The sequence below is a fragment of the Cystoisospora suis genome (genome assembly GCF_002600585.1).
Source record: "Cystoisospora suis strain Wien I chromosome Unknown contig_3974, whole genome shotgun sequence".
NCBI lineage: Eukaryota > Apicomplexa > Conoidasida > Eucoccidiorida > Sarcocystidae > Cystoisospora > Cystoisospora suis.
In genome coordinates, this window is record NW_027156768.1 from 701 (window position 1) to 12710 (window position 12010).

Here is a 12010-nt window from a genome sequence, read left to right on the forward strand (position 1 = left end):
AACTTGGTATATCAAGGGCATGAAAAGAGACGAGACAGGAAGAAGAAAGACATGAACTTTTACACATGTATCAAGAAGAAAATAGAGATAGTTCTATTCCACAGAGAGCAAAACAGGTTTCGATCTAGCTCTCGTAACGATCTATCAGTTAAGCTCTGTAATCTCTTTCTTTTCGATGGCAGTGAAGATATTTTAATCAAAAAGGAAGGGGTGAGAAGATGAAGAGACATCTTTATTCTTTCTTCTCTCCCTGGAAGAGGAAGGAGGTGTTTCTCACAAGAGCACTAGAGTGAACGCGATGAGACTCTATGCATATATATCTATGTATATGTATATACATGTGTCTCTTCTGTATACATGCAAGTCCTTTAGTGTATCTATGGTACATACACTATCGACTGCGCACTGGAGCTCGGGAGTATACACACAGCATATGCATATGCTGTATAATTATGGAAAGATATGCAAGTATATACTAGTGGAAGAGGTACAGGTAGACATATATGTAGATATATATATAGATATATATGTGTACCTGTAGCTCTTCCACATGTATATGCATATATCTGTGGAGGAATCCCCCCCCAAGTCAAGTCTGCCTAGGACAAAAGCAGAGAGAGGAATGAAGAGAAAGAGAGAAGAACAACAGCCGATGACACACCCCAACAGTAACACTCTACCTCACTCCATAGTAAAACATATATATACATATATATATACCCATATATAAGCCTATAGATGTATATATATATACATAACCGTTAATAGAGAGTCTTCATTGTGAAACTGTCTTTTTTCTTTTTCTTTCTCTCTTTCTCTCTGTCTTTCTCTTTCTTTCTTCTTCACATGTTCGAGTGCATGCGATGCTCCTTTTCTTGGGGTACCGAGAACCCCCTGTCACTAGTAAAGAAATTCGTTCAAATCTACGAGAAGGGAAAGCAAAAGTAAACACTCAGAGGACGGGAGGGCATGGGCCTCCAATTCCACCTTAGGCGATCAACACACTCCCCCTACACTCTCTAGAATGAAAAAGAAGAAGAAGCAGAAGCCTTCGCCTCATCTCTCTCTCTCTTTTTCAACTCTCTTCAGATCATACACAATAGGAGAGCGATCCAGACAAAAAGAAATCTAGCTGATATTGATACATGTACTTCACCTGTACAGACTTACAGAGCCATTCTTACTACATAGGATATAGAAAGGTATATAGGTTCACATACCTATGTATATGAATGTACATACCAATATTTGTATATACATATATATATAGATATAGATATACGACGCATGAATTTTATTTGACCATGAGGGCCTAGAGAAAGAAAGGATTTCCACGCTACGACTATTTCTTCGACATATCCTCGGAGCACACGCATCACGAAAAACATCCATATTCATACATACATATATATGCATATATATATATATATGCATATATATATATATATATATGTATGAATGTGTATGTGTGTGTATGAGAGCGGTTGTCTTCCTCGTATCTTCAGACTTTCTCTTTCTGTCGCCTGAGAATGACGAAAGGGCAAAGAAGAGCCTTTACGTATGTTTGCAATAGAAGGAAGTCCTGGGGACATCTCTACCATCATCTGAAAAGAAAAAAATAGACCTTTGCAAACCCAGACATTAGGACTTGATCAAGCCAAACCATCACCCCAGCTCTTCCTGTCCTCCCCTGTCTATACACTGTAGCCTAGACAGATATCTACATATCAGGTTTGTTCATGGAGCCGTCACAGACCATAGAGACATTGTCCCTTTCCAGTAGAAAAGAAACTTCCCAGTCGCAGAGGGTGTGAACAAATGAAGCCCTCTCTCATCTGTTTCTTCTCGTCTTCTCCGGGAGAGAATTGAGATGTCTCTCTCTCTAACGCTATCAATCTTCTCTTCTTTACCTAGATGTAAACTGCGTACGCACAGACATGCATGCCTACATATGTCTGCTAGATATATATGACTCTGTACATTTGCGTAGACAGACATAGATATATATATGTATATGCACCTTTCTCGAATGCGTGTTTAGACAGAAGCTTCTCGTTACTTTTCTTCTCAAAGACGTCAATTTCTTCTCCTTTCAAACTAACGGCGGCGGTCCTGCGGGCGTGAGAGGAAGTGACATTGTCATCTCTGGTCTGAAGATGCTAGAGCTGAGAGTGCCGAAGATGAAGGAGAGAAAGATAGGAGGAGAAAAGTGGGAAGAGAGGAACAAGAGGAGAGATGCACACACACCGTTTCTTCCCGTCGTTGGAGAACTTCTTTTCTAGTACCTCTGGCACTTTCGATGAAGATGAGAAGGTGTAGAACCTCTTTGTTTGAGTGGACTGAAATCTTCCTCCTTATCTCTCTTCTCTCTTGCACTAAGGATCTTCTCTCGGAGTTTACATACACTCGCCCCGTGTGCAGTCGTTGAGAGAGCAGAAAGGGAAGGTAAAGAGGATCAACACAAGAAGAAAGAGCGGTCGAGATGAGGAAGAGCTGCCAGGAGAAAAGACAGAAGGAGAAGGATGACGAAGAAGAAGCTTTACTTCGCGTGAAGTGCATGGGTTGGCTGTCCCAGGAGAAAGCGTCGTATATCTATATACATCCACTTTANNTAAAGTGGATGTATATAGATATATGTATCTTTGGACAAAAGATAAGAAGGCGTTTGTTCCTCTTGTCTCTCCAGATGATCGGCATGGAGAAAAGACGTCTCCATGAGACATACAAGTCTTGCATCGCGAAGAACGAACGAGGAAGTTTATTCCCTTCCTTGTTCTTTCCTTTCATACACACAGACTTTCTTTTCTTCCTCTACAGAACCTCTTTTTTCTTTTCTCTCCATGTGAGAGATGACAGAAGTGTGTAAAGGAGAGAAATTTTCGTAAGCTTGACGGACCTAAGAAGATACCGAGGGGTGCCAGGAAAGAGACAGAATGCAGTGCTTGGACTTTTTGCTTCATGAGCTTCTTCGAAGCATTGCGGGTGTATGTACATACACCTCGTCCCACCTCGCTTCCCGGATCTTCTCTCATGAAGGACGTAGAGCTCTTTTCACGGAGATCTAAAAAGGAGACTAAGAAGGACCTACAATGAGAAGCGAAGTTGTTTGCCGTAGTTCGAAAGCACAAAGGTTTCTCTTTCCGAGTCCCTGTCTCCCCTCTATAGATAGGATCAAGTGAGATATCGAGAGAGAAGATAGAGTTCTCCCTCCATGCCTTGCATCCCCGCCGCTACATCTCGATGACAAGGAAGATGAAGGTGCTTCTATATAACAGACAGACAGCGCGATCCACTATATATATAGATGTATATACATATAGTTACGCAGAAAGACATTTGTCTACAGAGAGAGGGAGTGAGATGTCTAAGCATTCTTATGCCTTCATTATTCTGCTAATACATACATACTTTCACGGTCTCTATAGGGTGTACGTACCCGTCGTGGAAAGTATTGACTGATGGAAGGGCCACTTCGGACTGCTTATCATTGTAAGGAATGCCAACTCTAAGTAACGATACACAGGCGGTAGAGAGACTTTCACTCTTTCTTCTATCAAACTTCCCTAAGTGGCAGGCAAGACAGCAAGGACCGATCCTTCTCTCTCTTCTTCTTTCCTCGAACCCTCTTAACCTGCCTACACAACATGAAATGTATACAGGGGATGACCTGTCTATCTGAATCTTTCTCTTAAATGTTTCAGGAGAAACAAAGTAGATAGGCTCGGTGGGTTCTCTAGAGATAGACAGAGAGCAAAGCTGCGTGATCGTTGCGTCCCACCCTGCGACCCTCTCTCTCTATAGAGTCTTCTATCGAGCTTGTCTCTCCATGCACCCCTATGAGAGACAATAGAAAGAGGCTGATTAATTACACGATAAGCCTAGCCGAGCTCGGAGAAGAGAAAGAGAGGTCGTTGCTTCTTTCTTTCTTTCTTTCTCGTTTTTCCAAGATTTCCGTCCAGAGATCTACAGTCGAAATGAGAGATGAGGGGGCTCGCGTACTTCTCCAATCGATGGAGATCTCCCGTGTTTTGGAGAAGACGACACCTGGTCAAGATAGTGTGGACATAGATAGACTGCATGCATGATCTCGTTTCATTCGAGAATTCCTTGGGTGTCTTCTTTCTCTTCTTGTAAGAAGGTGATAATTTTCTATACAGCCACCATGAGAAGAAATAAAGAAACGACGAAAGGTCTCAAGTCCGCTGTGTGTCTTTCAATCATTCCTCTCCTCTCTTTCTTGTTCTTCTCTCTTTTTGTCCCTTGGCCTCCCTCTTCTTCTTCTCTGTGCTTCTCTCTCATCTCTCGGCTTCTACTCTCTTTGTCCCCTATACTCTCCGCTTTCTTCTCTCCTGTGTAGGTCTTCTTAATCAGGACAGTCTCTAGAGACAAGAAGAAAGACCATTCTCTGAAATTTCCTTCTCTCTCCGCTTTTGATGTGACCGGGCTCCCTCCAAAAAAGCAGACATAGAAGATTTACTTGCATGCAATTAAAGAAATACGAGCAAGCAAAAGAGTAGAGATTTGTTCTTCTAGAAGGTTTAAAGAAGAGACGCAGAAAAAGATGAGAATTCTTGAGAAGTGGACATTCTTCACCTTGGCTCAGCGTGTCACAACTAACTGTAAAAAGGAGAGAAGGTGACAGGTCCTCTTCTACGTTCACAGAAGAGAAGAAAGGTGTTTTTTCTGCAAAGAAAGAAAGACCTTTCTTTTCTGGAGAGAAGTTTGCTTTCATATCTCCCCCCTTCTCTTAGTGAAGAGCGATAAGGCATCATGGAGAATGGAAGGAGGGGAAGAACATTCCGCTGTATATACACTTAAAGTAAAATGGTCGAGGTGTATATACACTGGATGACTGATGACTAGGGAATAGTAGTCTCTGAAGCGAGAAAAAGAAAGCCAAAGTGAAGTGATATCTCTCCAAAGCTGATTTGCTTCTCTACTCTCTATAATTCGCAAGCAAGAACGAAGGGACCAGATAGAGAAGGAGAGAAAAAGAGAGGAAGTTCCGTTAGCGATTGAAAGGCAGCTCGAGATAAAAGACTGATCTTGACATAAGAATCTGTTGAGTTTCTTTTTTCACGCGTACAAAACTAACCAAAACGAGGATGAAGAAGACGTAGAAGATTACATAAAGCACACCGAACTGTCCTGCTCGACTGGACTGTATATACACCTGCACTCAAGTCAGAAGGCCGACGGCTCCACTAACAGCAATGTTGCAAAAGACTAAAAAAGGAGGAGTATCACGAAGAGAGAAGAGAACACGGGCAACAAGCGTTAGACGAGAAGACGTACACCCTACCAAGTGAACTCCCCGTGATATACATTCATCTCTTCAGTAATACTCAAGAAAATGTACAGCAAGAGAAAGAAAGAAGGAAAGAAGGAAAGGAAGAAAGAAAGAAAGGAAAAGTGAAGTGCTGATGACGTGGTGGTCAGGAAAGCCGAACCCGAGAAGAGTCTCAAAGGTTGAGTAGGTCGCCCTATATGCGGAGTGTAAAGAAGCTCAAGAGACCTTTTTCTTTTTTAGGGACTGACTACAGACTATTCAGTGCCTCGAACAGCCTGAGGTCCCTCAGTCTTATACCACTCTCGATAAGCTGCTCTTAAGGCTCCTAAACCTCCAGCTACGACGGCGAGGAGAAGAAGGCCCGCCGCCGTAGCTACAACTACAGCCGTCCCTGCCATGGCTTCCCTTGGCGAGGAGAAGAGCTCAGCTCTAACCACAGCGTGTGAGGTCCCAACACAAAGAAGACGAAGTTTGAGAGCGGAGAGATGAACAGAAGAGAGAAAGACGAGGGGAGAGACAGGGAGACATACAACAAGAGGGCGGCGAGGAAGGAAGAAAAAAGGACGGTAAAAGAGGGCGAAGGACAGGTGAGGGAGATGATGTGTAAAGGGGTGTGCAAACGGGAGGGAGGGAAGAGCATGAGAAATGACGGTCGAGCTTGCGAACAACGCGAGGAAGCAAGAAACAGAGCCAAGACACAACGACAACGAAGAGGTGTGTCTCTATAAGATATCTGTACAACGGTCGCTAGCTACGATCGAGAAAGGATGGAAGAGACAAAGAGATAAAGAAACCGAAGAACGCCACACCGGGGTGAATGAGTACAGAAAAGAAATCTCGTGATCGAAGGTGTGAGGTGAATCTGCTTGAGGGAGGGTGGCCGAGTCTCTAGCACCGTCTCGTCAGGAAGATTCTACATGTACTATCTTGGAAATGTAGAAGACATCGAGAGAGTGCTCTTCCATGCCGGAGCGTAGTCAACTTCGTTTTTTCTAACCTCCCTAGAGTGTACTGCGCCCTCTGCTAGAGGGCGGGCAGTCCCTCCAGCGGTGTATGTACACCTGAAAGAGACGGCTAGCTGAGACACAAGCTGCAAACGCACCGCCGCACGGGAGAGCTGCTCAGCGGTTGTCCCTGAACAGTGCGGAATTCTGCTGGAAATGGAAAGTACTTGAGTTCCCCGATGGTATTTCCTCCATCAGAAACTACTCCCACCGAGCATTCAATCAATCCACCACGTCTACGTGCCCGGAAAGGTGCGTCTCGCCGAGCTAACGAGGTAGGGCCACACACACATACAGCCGGTGCCGGTCCTCCCCCGTCTCCCCACATCGATGAGAGTGTCTTTACCATTAGCAACATCTCAATTTCTCTTCTAAAATCGAAGCTTTGAATCTGATTAACACGGGAGTCACCAAAGGAAGGGAAAACGTTTCTCTGGGGCAGATAGAACGCCTGTCCTCCGTCACAGTGGTTTGTAGGGTTGTACGCCCCTCTCTCCTCGGAGTCTCTAGACATGTTTGATCAATCAGGTACTTACAGATGACGCCGAGCCGATCGCTCTCAACTCTCTCTTTTGATATCTCACAGTATGATTTCTTTCGATGCTCCTTCGCCGACGGCCGGTCAGAAGGAGTCGAAGAGAATCCTTATCACCTACTTTACGCACTTCGCATCCCTTTTCTGTCAGCCAAAGAGTCTGTAGTGGCGTTGCTTCCCTCCATTATTACCTAGCTAGTCTTCCACTTCAGAGGAAGGCGGAAGTCGATTCATGGCTCCTTGTGTCCGGGCGCTGTGTACTGCGATGTTAAATCGAATCTGTTTATGAAAAAGAAAAAGCCCTTATGAGATATTCATCGCCTCTTAGAAAGAAGGCCAGAGAGAGAGAAAGATCCCCGTCGGAAGTCGGCATGATCTCCGCGTCCAATAAAGCGCATGCACAACCATACACAGGACTTTCCTCTCATGCGGTGAGAGTCCGTCCGTCATCTTCGCTTCTCTTTTCATTCGTCTCCATTGGTCGTTTTTCTCCATGGTCGTCGCCTTCCTGGGTGACCAAGGGACTTCCATTGTCTCTCGTTTTGACGCGTTCTCTCTTCTCTTTTCTGTGCTTTGCTCTTCTCACGCATGTCAGTTTTTTTGCGTGTCTGCTCATACCTCTACGTCTTCTGTGATCTTTTCTTTCCCTCACAGTCATCTCTACTAATTCGTTGTCCTGTCTCGGTTCGCTCCTTTCTGGTTTGCCTCCACTCTGTCTTCTATCAGCGTCAGTCTCCTTCTATTTCGTGCACGCCTCTCCCAAAGAGCTAGATAGAATTCTGCAAGCAGTATATGCCTTCTTACTCTTTTCTTTACCTAACGAAGGAATCTCCCTGGAAGAGCCTCTCCGTACCTTCTCCCGCAGTTGGAGACGTCAGCATCTCTCTTTGGCCGTGGGCAAGCACAGACAGAGGCGAAACATAGCGATCTTCTCATCCGTTCCTTCCTATCTTCTTTGTCCGTCATTATGTCAGCCAAGTTTTTCTCTTTAGGTCTCTTGACAGGGGCGTTAAGCGCCTATGGTCTTCACGATTCTCTCCAACTATCTCGGGACCGCTTCGGGTTCTACTACCGTTCTATAGCAGGGGGAAATCGAAGCTTTACACCTCATGCCGTTGTATACGAACGTCACATCTCACTGCCGAGGATTCTTTCTCCATCTGGCTGGAATGATATGCTTCTCACTGTCTATTCATCGGTTATACGGAGTCTAGGTTACCGCTTCTAGTCTCTCTTGTGTGTCATCATGCGATAGCTTCTCAGCCTTCTTTTGCTTCTCCCTCTTTGATTTCTGCTCGCCTTTCCACTTACAAGTATTTGAAGAGCGTTTTCTTTTCAATGGACACTCTCTGTATCACTCAACTTGCCGGTAAGAGTGAAGCCTCTCTTCTGCGTACCTTCCCTGTTTACTTCTATCCCGGTGTACGTACACCAGAACGCCCTGGGCCCATCTCAAGAATGGACATGCATCCCTTCGCATTTCCAAAAGAACTTTGGTTTTACCCATGCGGCCTAATGAAAGTCTTCTTCCTTCTCGCTTCTTCTTCTTCTTCTATTGCCTCTCTCCAAGAGATACACACCGAGCCAGCCGAGCTCTGGTTCGGTAGGCCTCTCCCACTCCCAAATAGCACCCCCCCCCCNNCCCCTCTTTTCCCTCTCCCCCTCTGTAGAGGGTAGTCGCGCTTTCTTCTCCTGTGAGGCGTGATATGTGTGTTTTTGTCTGGCATATATAGAGAGAAGGTCGGATGTGTCTCAACTTCAAATTCAATCCAGCCACGCACCAAGATACGAAGAGACCGAGGATTTCATTAGACGGGGTGACTTACGTCAAGAAGGTCTTCCCCATCTAGAGTCTAGTTGATGTGAACAGTCATGCAAGGAGAGAGCTTAGAAAGGAAAACTTCTGTTACGCTCCTCTCTCTTCTCCGGCACTGAGCACTCGAGACTCAGAGAAAAGAGAGTGTCCTTGTGTGGNNCAGGTATGAATGAAATGAGTAGCCCGAGGTAAAGATGAAAAGAGAGTGTCCTTGTGTGGTTTGTTCTTTCTCTCTCTAGATTATTTCTCTTGTCCTGCTCTCCTTCCCTTCTTGCATTACCGTGGGCTTTGGGTTTGATGTATACGCGTAAGGATTGTCCAGGGAGAAGATTTCTTTCTGAGCGTCTCCTAAGAAAAGTTCAGAGAAGCGGCCATTTGAAAGATGATGCGAGGAAAGAGAGAGTGGATTCGTATGACACGTATGCAGAGACGGAGAGGTATGTTTCTTGTCTTCTCCATGGCGCATCGCTCGATATCTGAATCGATTTGAAGATGTAAACTGGATTTCTGTAGACATTCGTTGTTGGTTCTAAACTTTCAATCCTTAGCTCAGTCGGGTTTTTCTTGAACAGAACCAACGGCTGAAAGACGGAAAAATCCACACAGAATCGACGCGGCAGTCGTGACGGACGGTGGCTTCGAAGCGTCTCTTGTCTTCTCTACGCGGCGACAGCATTGATACCTTATGACAGGCCGAAGGATACATGAAATAACCCCCTAGCGAATGGTGTATCTCGAGATATGACGAGAAGACAATGAGAAGACACGCGTTTCGTTATCCTGTCATTCAAAGTTTGTTGGCGAATCTCTCTATTCACACTACACTTCCCTGTGTACATACACTGGAGTGATTTCGGGAGGATGATGCACCATGCAGAGAGAGAGGAAGCTCCTCTCTTCCACTCTCACTCTATCTACATCTCGAGTTGTTCACGTGTCTCACTTCCCTCAGAAAACATGTCCGCTCTGGGTCGCAGATGAGTGTAACTAGAAGTCGAAAGAAAGTTGGTCAGAGTGAAGCCGTCATAACGAGCGTTTTCCTCATTGCTAACGAACTAACACCATTCTGTCGAAACAAAGTTCAAAGAGAGAACCGCAAGCGAACAGTACGATGTCTCTCCTGGAGTCAGGGGGCCCGTCTCACGAGTTTTTTCTAAGCTCTTTTCCTTCAGATAGAGTGAGGTAATTAACGTCGAGTGCACTTTATAGAAGTTTCTATGACGACAGTCAGAGAGACTTGCAGATAGATGTGGGCCTCGGGAGCGAATGCGAATGGATGAGAGAGAGAGGGAAAGAAAGAAAGGATGTTATAGAGCGCGACCCACGAATGAAGGAATGTTGAATGAATTCGGTCGACTGATGATGCTCGTATGACAGTGACACAGGAGATGATTCTGCATGCATCTTCTTTAGAGACTTCTAGCCAAAGCTACGAAAAACAAAAGTGAACAAGAAACCTTTCAACATATCTTTAGGAGACCTGGGCTTAACGCTAAGACTCTTCATGAAGATAGCTTGACTCTCCCGTACGTAGAGGAGAGACGACAGAAAGCAGAGCTGTCACAAGAGTCCAGCTAGAATACCATGAAAGACTAAGCCAAGGACACAACGATTTCTTCTACCACTTTTGTTGTATCTATCTCATGCTTTCCCTCTGCCCGTCCTGAACCGCCGCTTCCTCACCCACTTAGGCTGCCGGACGCCCGTGAAAAGTTAAGCCCTGCCGACATCCCTAGTAGACCCAGGCAGGCGGCGAGCTCAGAAGCTACGTATCCGGTAATGAGGAAAGTGTTGTATCAAGTTCTCTTCTTGACTAGATATCTCTCCTGGAGGTGAGGTGAGGGGTCTATGACACCTTCAATTCAGGTTGCAGATAGATGATCATAGCCAGGAGTCGCGTTCAGAAGTAGAAGGGGGGAGGTGGGCCGCCCTCAGGTTCCCGTGGAACTTCACTGGCCGAGAATGAGGGTCTGTTCAGATCCAACGAGATACCAAGCCTCCTTACTACAAGGCTTTTATACTACGAGCTGGGAGCGCGGGTGAGGTTGTTTTCTATAGTTATGCGACTTAGTTCGTATCTTTTGAGCGAAGAATTCAACGGGGCCTGGATCTTTATCGGAGCCACTTTCTCCGCATGTTATCTAGCTATTTGGCCCCCCTCAGACGTCGGCTGCACCCCCTCCGCTACTCCCAAATTTGATGAGGAGAGAAAAGTGTTTAAAGAAGAGTTTTTTCCTGTGACAACAAATGCGTCGGAACGGATATGACTGCGGAAGGTTTGCGGATAAGAAAAAGCGAAAGAACGGACAAGTACAACTTGACGAGGAGGAACTTGAACAAGTACCTATCTATGGACCACAACACCCCTTGACACACGAGCAGTTTTGCAGTGACGATTGTCTTCTGATACTTTGTGTCATTCTCCTATTCTTCTTCTTCCTCTTTCTTCTCTCTCCTCTTATCACTCCCGACCAAGGTACCCGAGAACTCCCTCCTTCACACACACCGTCGCTCAGGAAAAGATCATCTTTTCTCTGAGTACGTCATATGTATCCTCACAACTCCCTCGCACTATCCTACCAGGAAAAAAAAAGGACGCAGGCATCACGGGGTAGGTTAAGTCATGTTCCTTTTGGAATGAAAGAAAGTGAAGAAGAAAAAGAAGAGATCATCATAAAACTCCCCAGAAGACAAAAGAGGGGGAGCAGGAGATTCCGAAGAAGGAGGAGAAGAAGTCGCCACCGTGGATAGACACGCTTATGTCCTCCCGCTCATACTGATAAAACAACGTAAACTCATGGCGTCTTATATTGACAGGGGTGCGCTATACAACCTTCTCTCTCACCATGACTCTCCGCCTCAATGCCGCTATGAATTTCCACTACATATACATGAAGAAGAAAAGCAGAAAAGCTTTGCCGCGTATCTCTCATTGCACTCGTGAAAAAAAGTTGATCGGACGCATGCAGAGAACCACTACCAACTCCTCCTAGCTAGCTAGCTAGCACTCGCCTGCTTGTAAACTCTCCACCCCCCCCGCTTTCTCCATGCAAAACATTTTCTCGTCCGTCTATTGATGTCGGTTGGTGGTGAAGGAAGACATCCTCGGTCCATACATGTCCCTTAAAGAACCGGACGAGTGTACAGACACCCGAATACGCAGAGTAGACGGCCGCACATCCCTTTATGAACTCATGAGAGAAAAAGCACAACAACAACAACGGAGGCTCTCCACCAACAGTGAAGAAACGGCCCCAGACAAACCGAAAAAACAGGAGACGGCTACTATCCTTCTGTTGATATGATTGAGACAAGAAGCAAAAGAACCCCCATGAAGTGGAGAACAAGAGAAGATAGATAGATAG

General features: G+C 45.5%; 4 protein-coding genes across 4 annotated transcripts in view; 1 reads left to right on the forward strand and 3 right to left on the reverse strand.

The window, feature by feature from the left end:
• Window positions 1-25: 25 nt before the first annotated feature.
• CSUI_007517 (uncharacterized protein) lies at window positions 26-268 on the reverse strand (the record flags this gene model as incomplete). Its single annotated transcript, XM_068067662.1, has 1 exon — window positions 26-268. A coding segment is annotated over one exon (207 nt), but the record flags the coding sequence as incomplete, so codon positions are not given.
• Window positions 269-2616: 2348 nt separating this feature from the next.
• Window positions 2617-3268, reverse strand: CSUI_007518 (uncharacterized protein). Its single transcript, XM_068067663.1, has one exon. It carries the CDS (start codon window positions 3030-3032, stop codon window positions 2784-2786), a length of 249 nt encoding a protein of 82 aa, XP_067920360.1. The 5' UTR covers window positions 3033-3268; the 3' UTR covers window positions 2617-2783.
• A 3604-nt stretch (window positions 3269-6872) lies between these two features.
• On the forward strand, window positions 6873-10020 carry CSUI_007519 (uncharacterized protein). Its single transcript, XM_068067664.1, has one exon. The coding sequence runs from the start codon at window positions 8168-8170 to the stop codon at window positions 8504-8506; it is 339 nt and encodes a 112-aa protein (XP_067920361.1). The 5' UTR covers window positions 6873-8167; the 3' UTR covers window positions 8507-10020.
• Window positions 10021-10850: 830 nt separating this feature from the next.
• Window positions 10851-12010, reverse strand: part of CSUI_007520 (uncharacterized protein) — a 5271-nt gene continuing 4111 nt past the window's right edge. The window contains exon 1 of the mRNA XM_068067665.1: window positions 10851-12010. This exon is cut by the window's right edge and continues 4111 nt beyond it. The gene's annotated coding sequence lies outside the window, so the exon portion shown is untranslated.

Bases quoted from the DNA above. Each gene is read 5' to 3' on its own strand.
- CSUI_007518 (XM_068067663.1), bottom strand. From the start codon at position 3,032: ATGAGAGAAGATCCGGGAAGCGAGGTGGGACGAGGTGTATGTACATAC.